This window comes from Mastigoproctus giganteus, chromosome 11 (assembly GCF_048544385.1).
Source record: "Mastigoproctus giganteus isolate SK-2022 chromosome 11, ASM4854438v1, whole genome shotgun sequence".
In the NCBI taxonomy this organism is placed as follows: Eukaryota; Metazoa; Arthropoda; class Arachnida; order Uropygi; family Thelyphonidae; genus Mastigoproctus; species Mastigoproctus giganteus.
In genome coordinates, this window is record NC_143585.1 from 111,206,177 (window position 1) to 111,232,129 (window position 25,953).

Genomic DNA, 25,953 nt, shown 5'->3' on the forward strand with positions numbered 1-25,953 from the left:
AATTGCAACGGCTGGAGACTAGGCACCTGCAAAATGATCTGATTGAGGTGTATAAGGCCTTGAGAATGCTGAATTCTGATGGGATTCTTCCGCTTGTTCAGATTACGAACAGGAGGGGTCATAAATTCAAATTGAGGAAAGACAATTGTAGAATAGATGTGCTGGGATTTTCCTTTAGCCAGCAGGTGGTTATAGTTTAAAGAGGCCTGCACATACATGACCACATGGTTACCAATATGAGCATTCAAGGTAATGACTCCAAACGAGAGCGCTTTTATCCCATACTACCCAAACCTATCACATCAGGTTTCTGGGGTCCTGAAATCACATGGGATAAAGTGCGTACAGCTCCCGGGCAGGAAATTGCAATTCCTCATCTCTAGAATGAAAACACCAGTTCCCACCTTACTACAAAGTGTGGTGATTCCCTTTTCTCTCTCTCTCTCTCTCCCTCTCTCTCTCTCTCTCTCTCTCTCTCTCTCTCTCTCTCTCTCTCTCTCTCACATTGCCGAGCATTTCTAGTCAATCTGACACAACATTGACCTACACCACAATGTCATGGTTGTCGATCAGTCCTGCCATTACTAGCGGCACACCTGGTTAGAGTAATTAAAGCTCATGTGCTCTAATATTTCAGTCAACAGAAGCAGTGCATGTCGTATCGAGTAAAACCGATTGGTAACGAAATTTTCTTACGAAAATGACATCACTTTCTATTAGGTGGATATTAGATTTTAAATGATGTCACTTACTATTAGGTGGCTGTTAGATTTTAAATGATGCAGATGATGTCACTTCCTAAATAACACATTAAGATGCTAGCTCAGGCACAAACGATTTGGTAGAGTAAGTAGTGAGCATGAGAATAAAATGTTTCATCGTTCATACTAAGAGGCGGATATTATGTCACTTCCTAAACTATGCTAACTCAATCACTAACATTGATTCAGTAGAGTAAGCAGTGGTAGTAATATTATGCAAGAAGAAAAGCTTCAAAACCACCGAAGAAGCCTCTCATGTCGAAAAGTAACAAGTACAAAAATGTAGAGAACGAAAAAAATGCAGACTTTAATAAAATCTGCTTCTCAAGATTTTGATCAACATCAAACAACCTTCTAAGTAACGTAACTAAGTTTCGATTAAAATGTTTAAAAATTTAAAGGGTTTTGATTCAAGAACACAACAATAAAACAATCACTTGAACAAACAACATTCACTTTTTGCGGTAGTGTTTGGTTATGACATCATACTAGTCTACAAATGGATTTTGCTAACTATTGAATTTTGAAAATACTAAATCTAATTTTAGTTTATAAGAGTATTTCAATGATAGCTAAAACTCTAGTTGAGCGAAATCAAGAGAAGTATGCAAGAATAAAAGCTTCAAAGCCACCGAAGAAGGCTCCTATGTTGACAAAAGAATGAGTTCAAAAACATAGAGAAATAAAATCAGCTTCTCAAGATTTTGAGAAGTAGATTTTATGAGACGTAACGACTACGAAGGCTTGTGATACTTGTTGAGTCTCTCTCAAAAATGATTCCATTCCAACATTTTTGAAGAGCAACGGTTTATCTCGCTATTCCGTCTTATCTGCCTCGATTGGATTTAGTGATAGAGGGACTCATTTCTCCTCATATACCATTCGTGCAAATTAGAAGACAGAGACATGGTTTTGGCCAATATGGAATTTTGGGCCAAATGATAAATATTCCTGTAAATGTTAATTCGATGATCAATTATTTGCCACAGAGAACAGATGATTATTTCCTTAACATCCATATCAAACGTAAGAAAAAAATTCACAAATCAAGTAATTTAAAGGGCTAGGTTTGGAAACGAGATGTAAGGGTTTGGTGAAAATATCTACTTACTTGTATCACTGTATGATATTGAGATTGATGAAGCATGCTTTGATGAAGACATGGAACATGATCATGCTCCTCACGTGAAGAAATGAGTAAAACTATACCTGTTGAAGAAAGTTTAGTCACTCAACAACAAACTCTTTTGTGGAGCGATGACAAATATTTACGAATAGCTCCTGGTGAACGAAATGTTCCACAAAATTTACTTTTTGATGAACATGCCAAAGAAGTGTCCTTTCCTAGAATTTACCTTGGTCAGTATTGAGAGTTTACAGATAATTTAAAAGTTACACCTTTTACGACAGCATGGAGTGACGCATTATCTTCTTTAAATGGCCATGGAAATGACTAAAAGGGAAATGGAAAAGATTAAGAACTCGAGATTCATTAACAGTTGCTTCTAAATCCGTGGGAAAAGATAGTAAGCTCACCAAAGAACAATTCCAGTCTAGAGAATACGTCAATAGCTGCATTGAAAAGAATTTAGTGTTTTTGAATTCGATTCCTAATTCAACTTATTACTGGACACAACTTAAAGGAGATCTGTTTGCAATGATCAGACAATCGGATAAACCCATGCTTTTCTGAACTTTGAGTGCAAACAAAATCGGTTGCCCTAAATTGCTAAAAATTTTGTACAAATTGCAGCACGGCTGTTTGGATATCCCTGACAAGATAGCAGAAGCTCTTCGTTTTATGCAAAAGGTAACATTGGTTAATGAATATGCCGTAACATGTGCAATTTATTTTAATAAACTTGTGGATTGTATTTTAACTTAACTTTAGTTTAAGTGTTTCAGTCCATTTCGACAATATTACATCGTCAACTATTTTAAATGGATTGAATTTCAACATTGTAGTAGTCCACGTGCTCATATTCTTTTGTGGCATTAATAATGCTCCAAAAGAACCTAGGGGAAACGGCATGAATGTAATGATAGCTATGATAAATCAGCTCATGTCTGTTTCTACTGCAAAAGTCTCTAGTAATATCAAACTCATAAACATACTTTTACTTTTTTATGAGTTTGCAGTTTTGAAGCTTCATTTATGCCACCACGATCTACAATGATTTTAATTCCCATGCCAAAAGCAGACACTTGACATGTCAAATATAATGCTGAATACAAGAAATTGTGGAAGAATCTAGAGGACAATGAATATACTAGCATCGATCACTTCTGTAAAGAAAATCACATTCATTCGTAATCGTATTATATCAGTTTACTTCAAGCTGGTATTACACGGCCAAAAGTCTTTCTGAAATGAGAACCTCATCAAAAATGGCATAACCCTCTCAATCCTTTTGTGTTTAATGTTTTAAAGTCTAACATGGACATTCAATTCATCATAGAAGAATATTCTTGTGCTGCTTATGTCGTTGAATACGTAAATAAGACCAATCGTGGTATTAGCAATTTACAACGTAAAATTATTGAAATTATGAATGAGTATCCCTAGTTTGGCATCATTGAAATTGCATGAAAATTAAGCATTGACATGCTCAACTCTCTCGAAATTACTAGTTGAGGCTGCTTGGTATTTTGCTTCATTAACCGATGTCTGCGAGTTCAGTTGTCGTAACTTATATACCTACTGTGTGACCTATTGAGTGACAGCGTAATAGAAAATTGTACAAAGAAATGGAACGAGAAAACATGGGTGATGATACTGCCAACATTTTTAAAAATAATTGGTTTGATAAGGATGATGAGGAACAAGTTCAAACTGGCCGGAATTGGTAACGACACCTTTGACCTTCCACCGATAAATAGTGGGCTCAAGCCCTCTACTTACTCTACCGAATCAACGTTAGTGACAGCATTGACGTAATTTAGATAATTTCCGCTTCACATAAAATATCTTTCGTACGTACATGGTACACACAAGCTTTTTTATATATATATATGAGGTCGATAATTTATGAAGCTGTACCCCACTGTTGGGATTCCCTTGTGGCTAGGTTAGCTAGTTCTTCTAGTACTACTGTGTTGCCCTTGACCGAAAGGACAAGATAATCCGAGGCAGCTTTATCAGCCATACTATGGTCCCTGTTGAAAAATTCATCCAGTACAGTGGCCAAAAAGTATGGCTCCAGCATTGATCCTTGGATACAAGAACTGTGCAGTTGATTTCTTGAAAGCTGGTGTGCACCGCAGCCCTTATATCTGCAAGATAGTTCTTAAGGCATCTATACATATTGGTTTGTACTTGTGTTGTGAAGCCTTCTCAGGATTCTTGGCCACCATAAAGTATCAATTTCTGGTGAAGTACACAGAGGTGGCCAGCATGTACTTATCCTGAATGGAGCCTGCTACAGCAACAGTGTAGTTCATTGCATCTTCAATTGATCTGCCTTGTTTAAATCTGAATTGTTCTTCTGAATGCAGTTTGTCACTTGGTAGTGGCTTGTTGATTTGTATAATATTAACCTTTCAAGTATTTGTATCCACAAGTATTTCAATTATCCACTACCAATTCCTTAAATGCTGATCTCTAAGTAATCCTTCAGTTGGGGAAGACAACTTAGTTGATTTCAATCTTTCTAAAACTCAGTCCTGTTTTATATCTCACAAAAAGGATTCTTCTGTTACTACGATTATCTTCAATGACACTCAGATTTCTAGGCAAGATGACATATCTCTATTGAGGATTACCCTGATTTCTAATCTCTCTCTCTCTTGGCATAAGCACATTACAAATATTGCTTCCTCTGCATCTAAAAAACTGAGTTTTCTCTTTCGATCTCAACTCTACTCTTCTTCCAAGTAGCTATTCACTCTGTACAAATGTGTGTGGTGGTGCAAATCCACACTACCATGGAAAACTGTTCCCACATCTGTGGTGGTGCCCCCAAAACCTTTCTCATGCTTCTAGATTCCATTTAGAAGTGGGCAGTTAGATTAATTAATAACTCATCTCTTACAGTCTCTCTTCACTCTCTGTCTCATGGACATTCTGTTTCTGCTGCATGCCTTTTCTATAGATACTTCCATGAGCACTATTCTTCTGAATTGGGATCTAAAATTCCTGCTCTCTCTTTCAAAGCATTTCCAAACACATGCCACTACCACTCAACATCCTTTTACTGTCCAACCGAGGGGCTCACATCTGGTGAGTATGGGCTTGGCACACCCATCATTCTTCTTTTTCTTGGTGATTTCCTTCTACTTCTCTCTCTCAGGGTAATTCGGATTTTTTTTTTTTTTTTGTCTGGTGCAGCATAAGCCTCAGGCTTCCTTGTACCATATGGCTAATGATAATAATAATAACTTCATACTCACAGAACAAACTTTTGTTTTTCTTCATTTATTCATTCAACTTCTGTTTTCTGGAACAACCCTCCTCATACGTATTTCCCGATGATTACAATCAACAGAAGTTCAAGTTTAATGTCAGCAAATATCTTTTTTCATCCTCTCAACCTCCTACCCATGCGCGCTACTAAGTACTGTAGGTTATAATCTCTCACAAAGTTATAATACCTCTCGTGTTTGGGGTTTTCATTAAAAAAAAAAAAAAATTCCTTAAACTGATAATAAAGCTATGGGTCTGTAGGACTTATAATCATCTGGGGGATGATTTTGTGGATTTTTTAGAATTAACCTCAGACTTGCTAGTTTCCATTCTGTTGGAATATTATCTAAACAGCATTGCCCGTGCTCTATTCTCCTGAGCTTGGAGCCATTCCAGCTTAGAGGAAGCTAGGTGCACTGAGTTTTCTAGAGTTAAAACTGACCTGGTCAATTGTGGTTACCCAACCCATATATTAGACAAGTGCTTGCTGCAAGTGCAAGAGCTTACGACCCGCCCGACTCATCCCCACATGACAATATGCCTACCGCCTATATCCCCTACTATCCGGGCATGTCCGACCAGATTTTCAAAATCCTCCGGGAATACCGCATAAAATGCATTCAGCTACCTGGTAGAAGCTTACGTTCTCTGATTTCTAAGATGAAAACTCCAGTCGCCCCTCTTTTTGCTGGAGTGGTATACCGCATAACTTGCAAAGATTACAAAAATGTGTCTACTGTCATGTGCCTCTGCACATGCCAGTAGACACATTTGGTTATATGGGAGAGCTCGAGGTGCCTTCAAGACTGCCTTGCAGAGCATGACAGATCGATTCACCTTGGTGACACTGATCACTCCACAATCACGGAACATTTCTGGTCGAGTCACCATGACCTTAACCCTAAACGCAATTACAAAGTGATCAACCAATCCCGGCACTTCCACCACCACCTTTGTCTAGAATCATTAAACATATCATGCAATTCAAGAACCTTGAATCGCTTCAAGGGCACAAGACTACACCCTACCTTGGAATCAACTGTATTGAAGCTTCACAAACACTGGCAGCAAACCCACACACATCCATGTACCAACAATGAACGCCAATCTAGTATATAAAATGCTCAATCATGTAGCCATTTACGCACAAGAGCACGCACAGCTCTTAAATCTTTATCTCTAATGTCCATATTCTGTTAGAATCTGTATACGTTATAATGCTGAACAAAGGGTCCATTTACGGTGAAAGTTCAATTTTTATTCATTAAAATTTGTCATTGGATGTATACTGTACAATAATTTTTATTTTCTGATATTTCCATTTTCTCAGAGCTAAGTGCTAGATCATCTGGGGGAAACAGGGCATCAAGAGTATTTTTTATGGTATCTTTCTGTGTAAAGGTTTGGGCCTATCTGATATAAACAGTTGACTGTTTCTGCTCTTGGTAGTTAATTAGTAACAGTCCGATAGACCACAGCCTATGTGTCAGTGGTCCCAGATGTTCCAACTAGAGCCTGCCAAAAGTTTTTTTTTTTTTTTTTTCCTGTCTTCGGATCAGTGCATTATAGAGGTCCTCAGGATTTTATATTTCTCTCTTTTGCATTTATTTCATTTAGGGTCCAATTTGTTCTAATTTTTGGAAATGTTTTCTAATTCTGATTTACCCTTTACCCAAGGTACAAGGCTCAGGACAGCATTAAATCCAGACTGCATTTTCTGCATGGATTGGTTAGAGGCTTTTATCGGTGCTTTTGTTATTTATTTAATTTTTTTTTTGTTTGTTCATTATCATCTGTTTCATTTTAGTTATTCCGAGGAATTCCTAGCAAAATGTGCCTCAGTGGGCACATTTTGCTAGGAGGGGTTCCACATCCTGATGACACACCAATTTAAAAGTTATGGACTGGTGATTGGATGGTCCATACCTCCTCACACCCCAGTAGACATATTTGGTTGTAGTTGCTAGTGTGGCAAAAATGGCGTCAAATGGTTCTACTGCAGGTAGGCACATTATATGGGTAGTTTAACACCCTGAATAATGTAGTGGCTAGGAAGTCTTTCAGCTTTTGGCCATTAGTGGTACCACTCTGGTCATCAGTATGACTATACCATAGTTAGCAACAATTGGGATCCATGGACACAAGCAGTCTGACACAGCGTAAGAGAGCAAAAGCACTCTGAATCGATGCTTGTGGCTATGTCTTCTCCTGCTCTGCAATACTGGGAGATCACATGGAGGGAGCCCAACTGGCTTGTGGCATGGACACATGCTACCAGCAGGGTACACACTGCATTTACCTTAATAGTTGTGAGAGTAGTGTTTCTTACTACTGTGGCTGCCTATGTTGTGTCAGTAGAAGATTTCAACATTTTTTTTTTTTTTTTTATGTGAACCCCAAACACGAGAGGTATTAGAACCTATAGTACTTAGTACCATGCTTGGGTTGGAGGTTGAGAAGACGAAAGAAGATATTTGTTGACATTGGACTTGAACTTCTGTAGATTGCAATTTTCAGGAAATACGTATGAAGGAAGGTTGTTCCAGAAAACGGCAGTTGAATGAATAAATGGGGAAGATGAAAAGTTAGTTCTGTGGGTTTGAAGTTGGACAGTAAATGGATGTTGGCTGGTAGCGGCACGTGTTCGGACTGTTTTGAAAGAGAAAGCAGGAATTATAGAAGCCAATTCAGAAGAACAGTGCCCATGGAAGTATCTGTAGAAGAGGCATGCAGCAGAAACAGTACATCTATGAGAAAGCGAGTGGAGAGACTCTGTTTGAGATGAATCATTAATTAACCTAACTGCCCTCTTCTGAATGGAATCAAGAAGCCTGAGAGAGGTTTTGGGGGCACCACCCCAGATGTGGGAACAATATTCCATGGCAGGGCAGATTTGCGATTTACGCAGAGTGAGCAGCTGTTTGAAAGAAAAGTAATGCGAAGAGCGAAAGAGAAAACCAAGTTTTTTAGATGCAGAGGAAGCAATATTTGTAATGTGCTTGTGCCAAGAGAGATTAGAAGTCAGGGTAATCCCCAAAAAGAGATATATCATTTTGCCTAGAAATCGGAGTGTCACTAAAGATAATCATAGGAGCAGAAGAATCCTTTTTGTGAGATATAAGACAAGACAGAGTTTTAGAAGGGTTGAAATCAACTAAGTTGTCATTGCCCCACTGGAGAATTACATTGAGATCAGCATTTAAGGAATTGGTAGCAGATTTTCGAGAAGTTGAAGCTGTTTGAGCAGGACAAGGTTTCTCAAAATGGAAAGTGGAATGCAATGTGCTATCATCGGCAAAACTATGGATAGGATTTCCAGTCAATGGAAGAAGGTCATTGATATACAAGAGGAAAAGAGTGGGGGAAAGAACTGAACCTTGGGGGACACCGGCATTAATGGAGAAGTTAGAAGACAGAGAGCCATCTACCATCACCCTCAGTGAGCGATCAGAGAGAAAACTGGATAACCAATTACTAAAAACTTTTGGCAAACCATACGATGGAAGCTTGTTTAGAAGACCTTTATGCCAAACACGATCAAAAGCCTTTGAGATGTCAAGAGCAACTACTTGTGTTTCACCGAACCTTTCCATTGATTTAGTCCATAAATGGGTAATATAAGCCAGAATATCACCAGTGGATCAACACTGACGGAATCCATACTGGCGATCGTTGATCAGACGGAAGATTTCTAGGTAGTTTAAGAATTAGCGGTTAATTGATTTCTCCATTACTTTAGAAAGAGTAGAAGTAATTGCAATGGGACGATAATTGGATGGGAGAGATTTGGCACCCTTTTTGGAACTGGCTGGATATGAGCAAATTTCCAAGCAGAAGGAAAAACACCTTTGAAATAAGAAAGTGAAAAAAGGCGGAGTAAGTTCAGGAACACAGGTTTTGAGAACAAGTGGAGAAATACCATCAGGACCTGGAGCTTTCTTAGCATCAAGATTCATCAAAATCCTTCTGATATCCTTTTGACGGAAGACCACAGGAGGCATTGAATGGAGCATGTTGGGAATGGTGGGAGGTGTTTTACCAAGATCATTAATACATGAGCTGGAAGAAAAATGGGATGCTAGCAGGTCAGTTTTATCCTTGGCTGAAGTGTCAACAGAACCATCTGATTTGGACAGAGGTGGGATCAGAGATGGGCAAAGGTTGCGGCCAATAGCCTTGGCAAGCGACCAGAATGCTCGGCTACCATTAGGGCAAGAAGCAAGTTTTCTACTCTTAGCCTGTTCAAACTCTAGTTTGGACTGATTAATAACTGCTTTTCAATTGTTGCGAGCTTTGGTGTAGGCAGAAAATGAAACTGAAGAATTAGAAACAAGCCAATTACGATATGCAACATTCTTCTCTTGAACAGCCTTAGCACATTTATTAGAAAACCAAGGTTTAGATAAAGGACGAGATTTTAAAGTGGAGAGTAGGATAAAGGATTCCATTCCTGCAAGAATTTTTTCACTGACACGATCTGAGCAAACTTTGACATCAGAAGTTTTGAAACAGTAATCCGACCAAGGAAAAGAAGTCTTGCAGGTCATCCCATTTTGGATTCTTGTAATGCCAAACAGCACGAGGTTGGGAACAGCTATGAGATAAAGGTTCCATTGGAGAAGAGACAATCACCAAGTTGTGATCTGAAGTGCCTAAAGGACCTCTCACTTCGACCATGTACTTAGAAGGGTTGTTTGTGAGAAAAAGATCAAGCATATTGGCTGTATGATTGGGATTGTCTGGTATTCTTGTAGGTAAATGAACAATCTGTGCTAGGTCATTAGTAATTGCAAAAGCCTCAGCATCTCGACCTGCTGGGTTGGTGTGACTAGAAAACGGAAACCAGCTGGAGTTGTGAACATTAAAATCACCAAGGAAAATTACCTCACTGTTAGGAAAGTTGGACTGGAGAAAGTCAAGTTGCAAAGAGAGGAAGTCAAAGAGCTCCAAGTGATTAGTGGAGTTGGGAGAATGGTAGAGACAGCAGATGAATTGGACGTAATGAGATAGAGAGATTTTAAGCCAGAGAAGATCAAAGAGAGGAGATTCCAAATTGCCAAGTCTCTGACAGGGAATATCAGAACGGACATATGCACAAGTACCACCTTTGAGGCGAAAGGAATCATACAGCGAATAATTTGGGCACCTGAGTTGAGCAGTAGTTGAATCAACTGATAACTGAGATTCAGTCAGAAAAAGTACATGGGGTTTGGCAGACTGCAAGTGGAAATGGACATCGTTCAGATTAGAATTGAGACCACCTGTATTTGTGAAATGAATTAGGAAGTGCTTGGGAGGTTTAGATTTTTTTCACAGATAAGCCTGCTCTATTAGTTTGACAATTCATGGTGCATTCAATAGTAAGAAAAAGTGGGCGGGACAGGCTGTATGAAGTAATGAAATATGGCGTACACATGGTAAGAATATACCCAGATCCTTGACATAATGTGGCCTCAGCAATGCTCCCCACATGCACACTTCTCGGACTCCCTCCAGTCACTATCTGGCAGAGTAGAGGTAGCAAGATTATACACTAGCTGATCCGTAAGCTTCCTAGAGAGTTACCAATAGGTTCGGTCCGGTGTACTAACTAGCGGCCGGCCTGCGAACACCGTTTTAGAGCTGTACCCTCGAAATGTAAGGAATATTGGATCTCGCCACGACGTTCATCATAACCTCAAAGGAAGGGTTGACCGGAACTTAGCTCTAGAGACTAAACGTGGGTTGCACCACTTCAAGCCTCCAATAAGCAAAGTGGTGGTATTGCACCAGTTGATGAGAGTCATCTACCACCTAGTACTGCCTGGTAACATAGAGGGTCGGCGTTCCTCCATATGGTGTGGGCGCCACACCTCGACCCCCTGCTTATGTTGGTTCACACCTGGGTGGTCACCCGCCATGTACTTGTGCATGGAGGTTATACCCAGGATTACTAACAGTCCCTCCATCGTGAAGTTGCAAGCAGAGGATTTGGCTGTCACAGACTGTCCAGACTTCGCCGAAATTGGGTCCACTTGACTTGAGTGTTACCCAAATATCAGTTCCATCAGCATTTTAGAATCCCAGGTAGCAAGTACAGCTTGTCTGGCATATCTGAGAGAATGTCTGTGACAACGTCAAGGACAACCTCAACATTTGGAATTACAGGGAATAATCCTGCACAATACCACCATGAGTGTAGCGCTCCTGTACAGTTAGTAGGTCAATTTCTTCCTCCTCTATTCTGATTTTAATTTCATTCACAATGGCTTGGGCCCTTTGAGCATTCAGCTGCACAAACGTGAGCACCTTGTCATTAGTCACATTATAGTCGGAGTCCATAATTTGTCTTGGATTTCAGCTTGTCAACTAATCTTAGATACATGGGACGGGACATTTACTATTACATATAGAATAGGTGTAGTTAAGCCCAGCTGCTTAAGAAGTGGCATACTTTTGGTCTGCGCTCTTGTTTTTGCTTTTTGCGTAATTCCTGCATGTGTTGCCCTTCTGCTGACACTGATGTAAAGTGTGGCCATACCTTAGATATTTCAAAAATTTAGTCAAGGGGAAAGTGTTCCCTGTACCTCTCAACTGGTCGTCAGCCTAGATTGGTCATTCCTTGTTAGGATCTGCCAAATCCTGGGTGACAAGTTTGTAATGCAGTTGTCAAAAGTCCTTGGCCATTTCTAACTGTGTTATCTTTCCTTGGAAGGTTTTGTCATAAATTTCACTTTTTAGTGAGTTTGCACTTTTTGATTTCTCAGCATCAATGATAATTATTGATGGCCTCTGATTGATGGCCATCAATAATTTCATTCACAATGGCTTGGGCCCTTTGAGCATTCAGCTGCACAAACGTGAGCACCTTGCCATTAGTCACATTATAGTCGGAGTTGGATGAGCCTTTATGAACTCAGCATCCAGTTTGGTGACATTCTCTATTAGAATTCCTGTGATTCTTATTTTCTGCACACTTTTCACCTTGACTTTCTTGACGTGTGTTTTGGCTCCTTTTTTACTAGTTCTTTGACTGTTTCATTGGTTTCTAATGTTCCCTTATGCCTTACGATCATGAAGTTCTTTTCCCTAGATGAGGGTTTCCAGCTGTTGTAGTTTGCTCGTGTGTGTACTAAGCACCTGCACATAGGACATAACATAATTTTTCCTTTGTTGTGAGTTCAGCTCAGTCACAATAATCTGGATTATTATCTCTGTTACAGTAGTCTCTGTATCAAGCCAATACTGAATAATTTGTTGGTGCATTGCTGTAGTGATCCTGTTAGGTTGTGTTTCTCTAGCTGCAGCCTAGGGACAGCTGTGACGTCCAGGGGGATTTTAGGTTTTGGAGTTGTTTATATTGGTTTTCTGCTGCTCTGAGTTGGTTGGTCTCCATTTTAGTTCTTAGTCTGGTTTCGTTTGTCCTTGTTTAGACTTTTGAATCTATGTTTGCTCAATTCCTTCTTTTCGTTAGTCTTACAGGAATCCATTGGGCTAGAGCTTTTTTCACCCTGACATTATTTCCCTGAGTTGCTGCTGTGGGATGATTTAGTGAGTGAATGATCTACATGCCAGAGCCCTGTGCTTCCACTTGGACGGGGGCCTTGTTACAAATTCCGCCCCATTTATCTCTTGATCATTCTGAACAGCTACTTGCCTGGTGTGTCTCCTTTGTTTTACAACTGGTACTGTGGTCTGCTAAAGTCTGATCCCAAAGTTTACATTACAAAGTGGTTGAAAAGAATTGGGGTGTGCAAATTGAGTAAATGCAATCGACAAGGTTTTCAAAAATGAATCATGCAATGCCTCATTTATGGATTTACAAGAAATACTTGACAAGGAGGTGCAGAAAGGACAGACAGGACAGGAAGGGGTTGGTTATGCTCTTTTGCCAATTTTCTTTCAAAAATCGTGTAGAAGGAAGTGGTTAAATCACATTGGTCCATTTGATGTCATAAGGGAGGCAGCAAAGGAGGCAAACTTAGCCATAATTATGAGAGCATTTTTGGTTTCAGGTGAGGTCCCTATGGACTGAAGATAAGTGAATATATCCCCAATTCACAAAGGGGAATCAAAAGGTGGCATGACTAATTACAGACCTGTCAGTTTAACATCAATTTCACAGAAAATTTTTAAACAAGTAATACAACAATGTAGTTATACTCAGTGGTGAGCTGTAGTGGGCTTGCGAGAGTCCATTGTTTTATTTTTTTTGAAAATTTGTGAGCCAATTGTTGAAACAATCATTTATTTTACAAACGAAATTCTGAATTTAATTATAGAGTATCCACAGCCGGAACTATAGTGGGTCGAGTGGGGGCCCCATCCCCAGCATTTTAATAGCACAGTCGGCCAGTTATGTATTTTAAAATTGCTTCATTTTTGAGTTAATTACAGTCGGACCTCTGTTTAATGAACTTCTTTATAGCAAATTTTTTTGATTCCCTCTTGGTAATTAAATTTAAATAGTTTCCATTGAATGAAGAAAATTTCCATGTAACGATCGGATTAGAAGAGACAACTGTGTAAGCATTGTTCTCACCTCTGGCCTTTAGTCAATTTAGGTAATTAGAAAGTGCGAATTAAGGGTGAAAGGGATTACCTTTTCACAATGTTAGTGGTGTCTGTAAAACCTATGCAGTCACACACCGAGAAGTTGCGCTAGTCAATATGCTTTCCATAGCCAGTCAGAGGATTAAGAATATTCCCGACATGGATTATAGCCTCTGGTCAACCTGTGTTGTGGTTTCCCTTTACTCCGACAAACGGGCGTGTGTTTATCAAAGAAGTGAGTGATTCACCCTTTCCAGTAAATTTCTCCTGTCTATATGTTTACATGGTCACAGTAGCTGAATATCTGTGTGATTCCGATATTTTGTACTTTATTCAAAGAACTAGTGAGAGTAGCAATGTGGGGGTGGGGAGTGAGGCAACTAAGATATTATATAAACTTATATAAACTGGCCATAAGCCTTACCGGGGTTTCCCTGGTAAGACTTATGGCCAGTCTGCCTCTGTCGATAGAGAAAAAAAATATGAAATTGTGAAACACTGAGCGAAATGAAAGACCACGTGATATTGCAAGTGCTACAGGCCTAAATGAAGCAATGCCTAGAATTAGAAAGAATGCAGAGAAAATAAAAACTTTCATAGCAGGAACAACTCAAAGTGCAACAAAATCCATTAGATCAAGACACAAAGAATTGGAAGTGATGGAACATCTGTTTAGATAGAAGATCAAACAAAGAACAAGTTTGCTTACGATAGAAACGAAAGCATTAGCAATATTTTATTACGTAATAGTCGTAATAAAATACTTACGTATTTTATTGCGATAATTTATTGTGTTTGGTAACGTTTTGGTTACAAATGTGTGTTCAGCCTTGGGTGGTCGGCACATAACCCTATTTTTCCTATAGGTCCTGTTATTTATGTTGCACAATTTTGCATTGCATGAGGGTTTCTTGGAACACAACTATCGTGCTATATGAGGACTGGCTGTATTTGTTTTTATATTGTGGAATGTTTTGTGATAGTTTTTATGTTATTTGTGATATGGGAAATATTTCATGTTATTTTTTATTTGTAATATTAAAATTTTTTATCTTGGAAAAAATGTATCCATTATATTTCCCTAGTTTTTAAAAAAAAAAAAAAAAAAAAAAAAAAAAGAGACGAATAAAAAAGTTGCGCATGTGCTGAGCACGTGCAGTAGATGGTTATGCAAAACATCTTTCACGTTTCTTTTAGGTATTTTGATTTGTATATATCGATTACAAAATAAAAGAGCTTTTTTTTTATTGTAAATATTTTATTGATCGTTCACAGATTTTCATAATTTCTGTAAGACACGATACAATGGATTTATGATAACTAAAGAGATGTATACTTGCAAGAGCAACGTACCTAAATATCTCTGTAAAATAGCACTGATTGATTTACCGATCTTGTAGTTGAAGCGATATACACAGTTGTTAGGGGAACCTAACAATGGAATGTAACGAAAATGCAAGACGAAAAAAGAAATTGTTGCAATCATACTTACTGCAGTAGTAACTTCAGGAAGCATGATTGCAACGGCATACTATTAAAAAATTCTAAAAAGTTAGAACTCCAGGCATTGTCGTATGTAATTATCATTGTAAGGTGAGGAGCATGATGACCAGGTTTTTAAGGTTTTTTTTTTTTTAGATAGACCTAGGACTTTGCACATTCACTTATACACATGGTTAAGGGATGTAATAAGCCACATCTGTCCCCCCCTGACTCGAGATATCATACCAGTCACGAAAAATGCGTCACACGCTCGAATCACACTACTAGTAGTGTGAGCGTGGGAAGTGCCTCTAGTGAAGCCGCGGATGATGTCATTTCTATGATCGATCAAATTTACTCTGTAGAAATTCGGAAAAACTGCGAGCCCATTGCTAAAATATTCACAGCTCACCACTGGTTATACTGTATTCGTATCACAGCATGGATTTGTTAAGGGACGTCTTGTCTGACCAATCTGCTTGGATAATGCAGTTAGAAAGGAACTGGATGCAAAAAATAATTTTGATATCATATATTTGGATTAAGAATAGTTCAAGTAAGCCACAGGTTTTTGCTACACTGGCAATAAAAAAAAAAAAAAAACCAGCTAGATAAGAAAATACAAATTATATGCTTCCCTCATCACACAGGTAAATCCAGTTGACCCCTGAATGTATTCAAACTGCCAGCCTTAATTACCTGCGAGGGTAACTTATTCTAGTAATCAACAACTCACTATCTACAAGAAAACTGTCTACAATCTAATCTAAACCTCAACCCCTGATTTGAATTTATGACCCCTAGTTCTGAAATTCTTTATAACAGCGAGAATTCCACCTTCATTCATTTTACTAATCCCTCTCAGAGGCTTATAAACCTCAATCAGATCACCTCTGAGGTGCCTGGTTGCAATCTTTTGTAGCCCACATAATTGGAGTGTTTTTTCCTTATACTGTCATTCTTCTGCTGATCTCACCATTCGAATTGCCATCTTTGGATCCTCTCAAGAAGCTCGGTGTCTTTTTTCAGATGAGGTCTCTATGCTTGAACACAGTATTCTAATAAATGTGGTCTTAAAATTGCCTTATGCAGTGGGATTATGACTTCCGTATCTCTACAGGATAATGTTTGATAAATCAGATGCTCCCATTCAGGTGATTTATGCAAATTCAAAAGTTACATGATCGGCATGTTGTCATGTAGTTTTCAAAACTTTTTAAATATAATTTTAATTAAAAAAGGAATTGTTGACACACCTGCCATAGATTAAAATACACTATAAAATCAGACTGAGGGGTCAAGATTTTGTCCCCTCAATATTAGTACATTATAAAGATACCAAATATATACATGGTCTTTTAATGATCTTTATAAAGTGATGCATGTATATAATGCATGCGGTACAACCTCAGTGTCGGTGATAACACCAACACCCATGTTATTTTCCAAAATAAAATTTTCCTGTTTTTTTTTTCTCTCTAATTGTTAATATGAATATGCAATGGTCTAAACAAGCATTTTTGTTTACTTCCGGGAACTGGGAGACGGCTCGAAAAACGCCTTTCCGATCACAAAAGAGCAATCCGCTTAGCGGATGTGGAGCACGTCTGGGCAACCCACCACAACATAGATCCACACTGCGATGTCGTGATTATGGATAAGTCCCGCCATTATCTGCGCTGCGCCTGGTTGGAATCGTTAAACATCAAATGCTCCAATACCTCAGTGAACAGGAACAGTGGTTGTCAAGTTCACCCTATCACCGAAGCAACGATCCTGTCCATTGACAATGCTGGCCACGTCCACAAACATCACAACCTCAGGCTTCAACCTCAAACAATTAGCCACGCGCTTCACGTACCAGATTGGCAGTACATGCCTCCATTCTAACTGTCATTTCATATCAACTGAAGAAGGTTAACTAGATAACCGAAAACTTTATGTATCTAATCTAATATATGTATATTTCCTGTTATTAAACCTGTTACAATCTATATTTTTGTATCCGTTTCGCTCTGAGCAACTGTAATTTTAATTTTAATAGAAGCGTTTTTGTTGTGAGCAAAATCATTTCGGTTCACTTATGTCAGTTAATTTACATATTTCAAGTCTCTCTCTCTCTCTCTCTCTCTCTCTCTCTCTCTCTCTCTCTCTCTCTCTCTCCCCCTTCCCTCCCTCCCTCTTCACAGCTCATTCTGTTTGATTGCTAAGTGGGGGCAATAAGCACAACTCATTTTATTGTTGAAAAACATATGTAAACATTCCATATTAGCTATGGAAAGATTACATTGGTATTTATCGCTTGTTAACAGCCTCCGCAGCCTAGTGGGAGTAGCATCCGCTCTTTGAGTAGACTGGGATTAATGCCCCTGACCCCAAAATGTGGTCGAGCTGCCAACCCGCACTGGACCAGCGTGGCAGATTATGGTCCATTTCTCTCAGCACGAATTGTTGAGGAGGCTTCCATCCCACAGTGGGTTGATAATGGCCGCAGTTTACCTTTTACCTCTTATTTCCCAAAGCAAGTTCTTTTTCATGAAATGAGATAATAAATTTTATTGTTATCTATATTCATGGCATCAGCCAGCTTTTGTTACATTATGCCATCCTGCCATCCTCGTGTCACACAGCAGACTTTTTATTGTCAAGATTTTAAACAAAAAGGGGAGGGAGGCAAAAAAATAAAGTTTAGGAGATATGCAGAAGACAAAGAACACTGTATTTCATGTTAAAGAGTCAAAAGGAATTGCAGACCTGTGTTGACCTCATCTATTATTCACTCAACTAGTGCTAAAGTGGTCTGGTACAAATTTTGGAAAATGGAAGCAAAATACACATCTCACTCTTCATTGATCCTCAAGTGTAATGGATGCTCTGTTGCAGAATCAGTAAAGCATTCATTGTGCCACTTAACACACAAGAGCTACAATGTGCTCTAACCCTTACTTATTAAAAAATTCTAAAAAGTTAGAACTCCAGGCATTGTCGTATCTAATTATCATTGTAAGGTGAGCATGATGACCAGGTTTTTAAGGGTGTTTTTTTTTTTTTTTTTTAGATAGACCTAGGAACGTTTGCTGTATGACCAGATGTCATCCATTATGAAATGATTAAGCACCCTTTTCCCAAATTCATGGATCGTTTGCTCTTTCTGTATAACAATATCTTTCTTGAAGAGCAGCTTTCTCGATGCCTAGTGCAAGGTAACTGTCCTTGCTTTTGCTAAGTCAGGAAAGGATCCAGAAATTGCTTTTTGCTATCAGCCTATTGCTCTAACTAGATATTTGTGCAAAACCATGGATACAATGGTCAACCCTTGTTATATATGCTATTTAAAATGAAGTGATGTCTTTTCCAGCATTCAGTGCATCTTCCAAAGAAACATTTACCCTGGACCATTAAGACTGGAATCTTCAATTCAAGATCTTTTCCTTAAATGACAACACCTGGTGTCAGTCTTCTTTGACAGAGAAAAAGTGCATGATACTGGTTATCAGCAGCGACTCTTCATCCATCATTAAGAACCTGTAGGTAAAAGACCCATTAGGTAGCACTGATTAATAATGTGGAATTTAATTAAAGAAATAACTACTATAAAGTGTAAAGGCAAAGACTTTCCCTTTCATAAGGGTGACTACAGAGATCTCAGACAGTTTTTAAATAGTGTGCAATTGGACCAACTGATGATGTTACATACAGCAAATTCTAAATGGGAAATATTCAGGGAAGTAGTCAAAGAAGCTACTGTGCTTTTCATACCAAGAAAGAAATGCTATTCAAGGCTTAGACCTAAGTGGATGTCAGATGAATTATTGAGATACATATAAATTATCAGGTGATACAGAAGCCTATGGTAGATACAAATTAGTTTGTAATCAAGTCACAAAAGAGATTAGGCAAGCTAAGGCTGATTATGAGAAGTCAGTGGCAAAGAATGCAAATAAAAACAGCAAAGTCTTCTATGCTTATACAAGGGATGATCATTTAATTCGCAGACTTTAGCAAGATCTTATCTGAATTGTCATCATCTGAATCTTCTATGGATTTCTCCTTCTCGAAATACTCCCTCTTGAACTTTACACACTTTTGCCACTGTTGTACCCATGCATTAAATACTTCTTGCAATCCATTTTTCGAAAGGCTGCAAAGTGTTTCCATTACGGCTCTGACAGTATCATGTGTCGGATGCTAAACACTTGCCTTTCAGAGCTTTCATCAGACATAGAAACAGGAAGAAATCACACAGGCTAAGCAATTTGGCTTTGCAAATTGCAGCATCTGGAAACTATGCAACTGTAAGGTGATATGACAGGTGTTAAAGGCTTTGAATGGATGTATAGAAGTATGCCTTCAGCTAATGGATGGTTGGTTCTAGTAACCAAATTCTATCCTTTGTTGTGGAAGTGGGTAATTTGAATAAATTCAAGGAAGAACTAGACAGACAAACTGTTGGATGGGATGGACAGGTAATGTGGTTTCTTTTTTTTTCTTTCTTTTTTTTTTTGCTGATGCTTTCTTGCATCATTTTCCTCTATTAACAGGAATACTTGGTCCTATCCTTATTCTGGTTGCAGTTTGCAGCATCTTGTGCAAGTTTATATGCTGCTGTTGTGCTTCCCATAGAGACTATCAACTTTCATTTTCATTCATGATTGAATTAGGCCAACTTAGAAGAATTAAATTTAACAGACTCAGTTTGCACTTCAAAATGCATAATCTTTTTGCAGTAAGCTTCTAGATTCCATTCAAAAGAGGGCAGTTAGATAAATTAACAACTCATCTCTAACAGAGTCTCTCCATTCTATCTTATAGACATTCTGTTTCTGTTGCATGCCTTTTCTATAGATACTTCCATGGGCACTGTTCTTCTTCTGAATTGGCTTCTATAATTCCTGCTCTCTCTTTAAAAGCAGTCCGAACACATTCCCTCATCGGTCAACATCCTTTTACTATCCAACTTTTCTTCTACTTCATTTATTCATTCAACTTCCATGTTTGGGAACAACCTGCCTTCATAAGCATTTCCTGAAAATTACAATCTTCAGATGTTCAAGTTTAATGTCAATAAATATCTTCTCACCCTCCAACCCATGCACAGTATAAAGTACTATAGTTCTAATACCTCTCGTGTTTGGGATTTTCATTAAAAAAAACAACAACAACAAAAAAAAAAAAAAACAGTTTACAGCAAAATTCCTACATGATCTAAAGTGTCAGTTGTAATTATTATTCTGACTGTAATAATAAAAAAAAATGAACATATGATTACTTTAAACCAAATGGAATTTATATTTTATTTCTTATTTGTTGAAGTGAATATATACAGATATAAATTTTTTTGCACATTTTATCAAAATATACCTGTATGTATATTAAAATGTTATTTAGATTAGAGTAGATGTCCATCTGACAGACAGTAATGTTATGTCACCAGAAGCATTGTGTCTTGAACTCTTGGGAACTCTGAGAAGAGCTATGAATCAACAGGCAGAAGTGAGAAACCTTCTCTATGAGGTTAGCTAATTCAGCATTAGATAGAAATTGTATCAATAACTTATATTAAAAGTCTGTTTTGTGTAAAATGAAATTTAACTATTGATTTTGAATCAATTTTGTAGGTGATCTTTATGGATGAAGCATATAGCCTTAAATTGGTTGCCATATATGAATAATTTTCACTGATTTGTTGGTTTATTTATTTATTGTTTTACCTTCTATTTCTATTTTTATTTTATGTTTAATTTTATATATATATACAGTCGAACTTCCCTATAACGAATTCGATAAATCCAGTGAAAAAATTCGTTATAGAGAAATTTTGTTATACAGAGAATATATTTTTTATTAGAAATTGTTATTTAATTAGAAAACGAAAATGAATCTACATTTATTTTTAATGTATTTTATTTCAAAAACACTTATTATTTAAATTACGTTTACACAATTTTCACCAGTAAGTGTCACAAAGTAAAAAAAATACGTAATTTTCGTTTGCACAGTACAATTAAAAAATGTCTGATTCTCAAAGAAAACCTCACATTTGTTCAGAGCATTAAAAACATTATCAGAAACATTTTCACAAAACTGTAGACCCATACAAACCATTTTAAAAGCATTAATCATTTCTTCACGAGTTGACTTTTCTACAGGTTGTTCTGATGTGTCTTCAGCGTCATCGTTAATTTCTTCGTGATCATGGTCGCGTCTAACACTGTTACTGTTCAGCATTATTTCATCTTCATTTCGATGTTCTGTTGTAGTCAGATCTTGATCTACATAAACATAACTATCCAGTGTTATTTCATTTTCGATGTTTCTGGACGATTCTAATAACCAAAGGTTTTTCAGTGTGAAAGGGGCAGTTCATCTTGTTCATCCAGTTGATGTTCGACTTCTGTATTCAATGCAAATCCCACTTTCGAAAAACAATTTTCAATAGTGTATTCAGTGATATCCTTTGTCCAAACTTTTGCCAGTTCAGAGATGCAATCCCTAAGGTTAATTGTAACTTCCAAGTTTCTATTTTCTGATAATGCATTGACAATCTTCATTATTATTCTCTTTCGATAATGAAATTTAAAATTTTTAATAATGCCTTGGTCCATTGGCTGGAGTTTTGACGTCATGTTTGGTGGTAAAAACAAAAATTTCACACTTTTATTAAATTTGGCAGAAATACTGGCAGGATGTGCTGAACAGTTGTCAGTTACCAACACAATTTTCCTTTTTTCTTTTGTTATAAGCTTGTCTAGTTTTAATATCCAGTCTTCAAAGATATCACTGGTCATCCATGCTTTTTTATTAAAGGTGTAGTCAACTTCCAAAGATTTTGTGCCTCTAAAACATCTTGGGTTTTTTGATTTTCCGATGACTAAAAGTCTTAATTTTTCGCTTCCTGTCATATTTGCTCCAACTATCACAGTGATTCTTTCTTTGCTTTGTTTTCCGCCAAAACAGTTATCATCCTTAAAAGAAAGTGTTCTATTCGGTAAACATTTAAAGAATAAACCCATTTAGTCAGAATTAAAAACATCCTTAGGTTCATATTCTTCCAAAATCTTCTTTAAGGTATTGTTCCTCCAAATGTTGCAATCTTCTTCACTTACATTAACACTTTCTCCAATTTAAATTTATCTAGCCACCCAGATAAATTAAATTTATCTAGCCACCCAGTACTTGCATTAAATGATGTATGTCCCAGGGACTGTGCAAATTTCAGAGCTTGTTTCTTAATTATTGGACCCGATATTGGTATATTCTTTTCACGTATCATTTGCACCCATTTTAGAACAGCTTTATCAACATCTTCATATATACACAACTTAATTCGCTTCTTGTCTGCTCCTCCTCCTCCTTCAATTGCATTTAAAATTGATTCTCGATTTTTAAAATCATAGATAAGCTGCTTGCAGGTATGCCATATTTCTCTGCAATATCTTTTTTCTTAAAACCCTAGTCAATATCATGAAGAATCTTTACTTTATCATTAATACCTAAACTCTTCGTATTCACTTTCTCTTCGACATTGTTTCCACAAATGTAAAAATTACTGGACTGCAGCTCTTGCCGATACATACACCGCAAACTTTGCTGCGCTGGCCATACAGTGAATTGTTAGTACCGCCTACTCAATGACATGCGCTTGCGAATTCAACAGTATCACGTGACTTTTCCTATCAATCATTTTGAAGAAATATACGACTTTCATTCATATAAACACGAAAGAAAATTTACGGTTAATGTATGCTGTATGTTGCTTTTCAGAAAAAAAAAAAAAAAAAAAAATTACAAGAGCATATAGCCTTTGTGATTGATGACAAATTGTTCTAAAAGAACGAAATTAAAAAAAAAAAAAAAAAAAAAATTTCATGAAAACCATCTACTAGGAGTCCAGTTAGATGAGAACGGACATATCATATAATGATTGACAGGAAGGTCACACGGTTTTTTTTTTTTTTTTTATGTGAACCCCAAACACGAGAGGTATTAGAACCTATAGTACTTAGTACCGTGCTTGGGTTTGAGGTTAAGAAGATGAAAGAAGATATTTGTTGACATTGGACTTGAACTTCTGTAGATTGTAATTTTCAGGAAATACGTATGAAGGAAGGTTGTTCCAGAAAACGGCAGTTGAATGAATAAATGTGGAAGATGAAAAGTTGGTTCTGTGGGTTTGAAGTTGGACAGTAAATGGATGTTGACTGGTGGCGGCACGTGTTCGGACTGTTTTGAAAGAGAAAGCAGGAATTATAGAAGCCAATTCAGAAGAACAGTGCCCATGGAAGTATCTGTAGAAGAGGCATGTAGCAGAAACAGTACATCTATGAGAAAGCGAGTGGAGAGACTCGGTTAGAGATGAATCATTAATTAACCTAACTGCCCTCTTCTGAATGGAATCAAGAAGCCGGAGAGAGGTTCTGGGGGCACCACCCCAGATATGGGAACAATATTCCATGGCAGGGCGAATTTGCGATTTATACAGAGTGAGCAGCTGTTTGGAAGAAAAGTAACGCCGAGAGCGAAAGAGAAAACCAAGTTTTTTTGATGCAGAGGAAGCAATATTTGTAATGTGCTTGTGCCAAGAAAGATTAGAAGTCAGGGTAATCCCCAAAAGAGATATATCATTTTGCCTAGAAATCGGAGTGTCACTAAAGATAAGCACAGGAGTAGAAGAATCCTTTTTGCGAGATATAAGACAAGACTGAGTTTTAGAAGGGTTGAAATCAACTAAGTTGTCTTTGCCCCACTGGAGAATTACCTGAACATCGGCATTTAAGGAATTGGTAGCAGATTTTCGAGAAGTTGAAGCTGATTGAGCAGGACAAGGTTTCTCAAAATGGAAAGTTGAATGCAGTGTGCTATCATCGGCAAAACTATGGATAGGATTTCCAGTCAATGGAAGAAGGTCATTGATATACAAGAGGAAAAGAGTGGGGGAAAGAACTGAACCTTGGGGGACACCGGCATTAGTGGAGAAGTTAGAAGACAGAGAGCCATCTACCATCACCCTCAGTGAGCGATCAGAGAGAAAACTGGATAACCAATTACTAAAAACAGTTGGCAAACCATAAGATGGAAGCTTGTTTAGAAGACCTTTATGCCAAACATGATCAAAAGCCTTTGAGATGTCAAGAGCAACTACTTGTGTTTCACCGAACCTTTCCATTGAATTAGTCCATAAATGGGTAACATAAGCCAAAATATCTCCAGTGGATCGACACTGACGGAATCCATACTGGTGATCGTTGATCAGACGGAAGGTTTCTAGATAGTTTAAGAGTTGGCGGTTAATTGATTTCTCCATTACTTTAGAAAGAGTAGAAGTAATTGCAATGGGACGATAATTGGATGAGAGGGATTTGTCACCCTTTTTAGGAACTGGCTGGATATGAGCAAATTTCCAAGCAGAAGGAAAAACACCTTTGGAATAAGAAAGTGAAAAAAGGCGGCAAAGAATAGGAGTAAGTTCAGGAGCACAGGTTTTGAGAACAAGTGGAGAAATACCATCAGGACCTGGAGCTTTCTTAGCATCAAGATTCATTAAAATCCTTTTCACATCCTTTTGACGGAAGACCATAGGAGGCATTGAATGGAGCGTGTTGGGAATGGTGGGAGGTGTTTTACCAAGATCATTAATACATGAGCTGGAAGAAAAATGGGATGCTAGCAGGTCAGCTTTAGCCTTGGCTGAAGAGGCAACAGAACCATCTGGTTTGGACAGAGGTGGGAGCAGAGATGGGCAAAAGTTGCGGCCAATAGCTTTGGCAAGAGACCAGAATGCTCGGCTACCATTAGGACAAGAATCAAGTTTTCTACTCTTAGCCTGTTCAAACTCTAGTTTGGACTGGTTAATAACTGCTTTACAACTGTTGCGAGCTTTGGTGTAGGCCGAAAATGAAACTGAAGAATTAGAAACAAGCCAATTACGATATGCAACGTTCTTCTCTTGGACAGCCTTAGCACATTTATTCGGAGTGTGGGATAAAGGATTCCATTCCTGCAAGAATAATTTCACTGACACGATCTGAGCAAACGTTCACATCAGAAGTTTTGAAACAGTAATCCGACCAAGGAAAAGAAGAAAAGAAGTCTCGAAGGTCATCCCATTTTGCATTCTTGTAATGCCAAACAACACGTGGTTGGGAATAGCCATGAGATAAAGGTTCCATTGGAGAAGAGACAATCACCAAGTTGTGATCTGAAGTGCCTAAAGGACCTATCACTTCGACCGTGTACTTAGAAGGGTTGTTTGTGAGAAAAAGATCAAGCGTATTGGCTGTATGATTAGGATTGTCCGGTATTCTTGTAGGTAAATGAACAATCTGTGCTAGGTCTTTTGTAATTGCAAAAGCCTCAGCATCTCGACCTGCTGGGTCGGTGTGACTAGAAAACGGAAGCCAGCTGGAGTTGTGAACATTAAAATCACCAAGGAAAATTACTTCACTGTTAGGAAAGTTGGACTGGAGAAAGTCAAGTTGCAAAGAGAGGAAGTCAAGTTGCAAAGAGAGGAAGTCAAGTTGCAAAGAGAGGAAGTCAAAGAGCTCCAAGTGATTAGTGGAGTTGAGAGAACGGTAGAGACAACAGACGAATTTGACACAATGAGGTAGAGAGATTTTAAGCCAGAGAAGATCAAAGAGAGGAGATTCCAAATTGCCAAGTCTCTGACAGGGAATATCAGAACGGAAATATGCACAAGTACCACCTTTGAGGCGAAAGGAATCATACAGCGAATAATTTGGGCATCTGAGATGAGCAGTAGATGAATCAACCGATAAC

General features: G+C 38.0%; 1 protein-coding gene across 1 annotated transcript in view; it reads left to right on the plus strand.

The window, feature by feature from the left end:
- The window catches only part of LOC150078352 (Fanconi anemia group I protein homolog), a 98,387-nt gene that overhangs the window by 28,839 nt on the left and 43,595 nt on the right, over window positions 1-25,953 (plus strand). Inside the window, exon 5 of the mRNA XM_090384540.1 lies at window positions 20,566-20,691. Coding sequence (XP_090240666.1) covers window positions 20,566-20,691 — 126 coding nt within the window. The remainder of the gene's footprint in view (window positions 1-20,565; window positions 20,692-25,953) is intronic.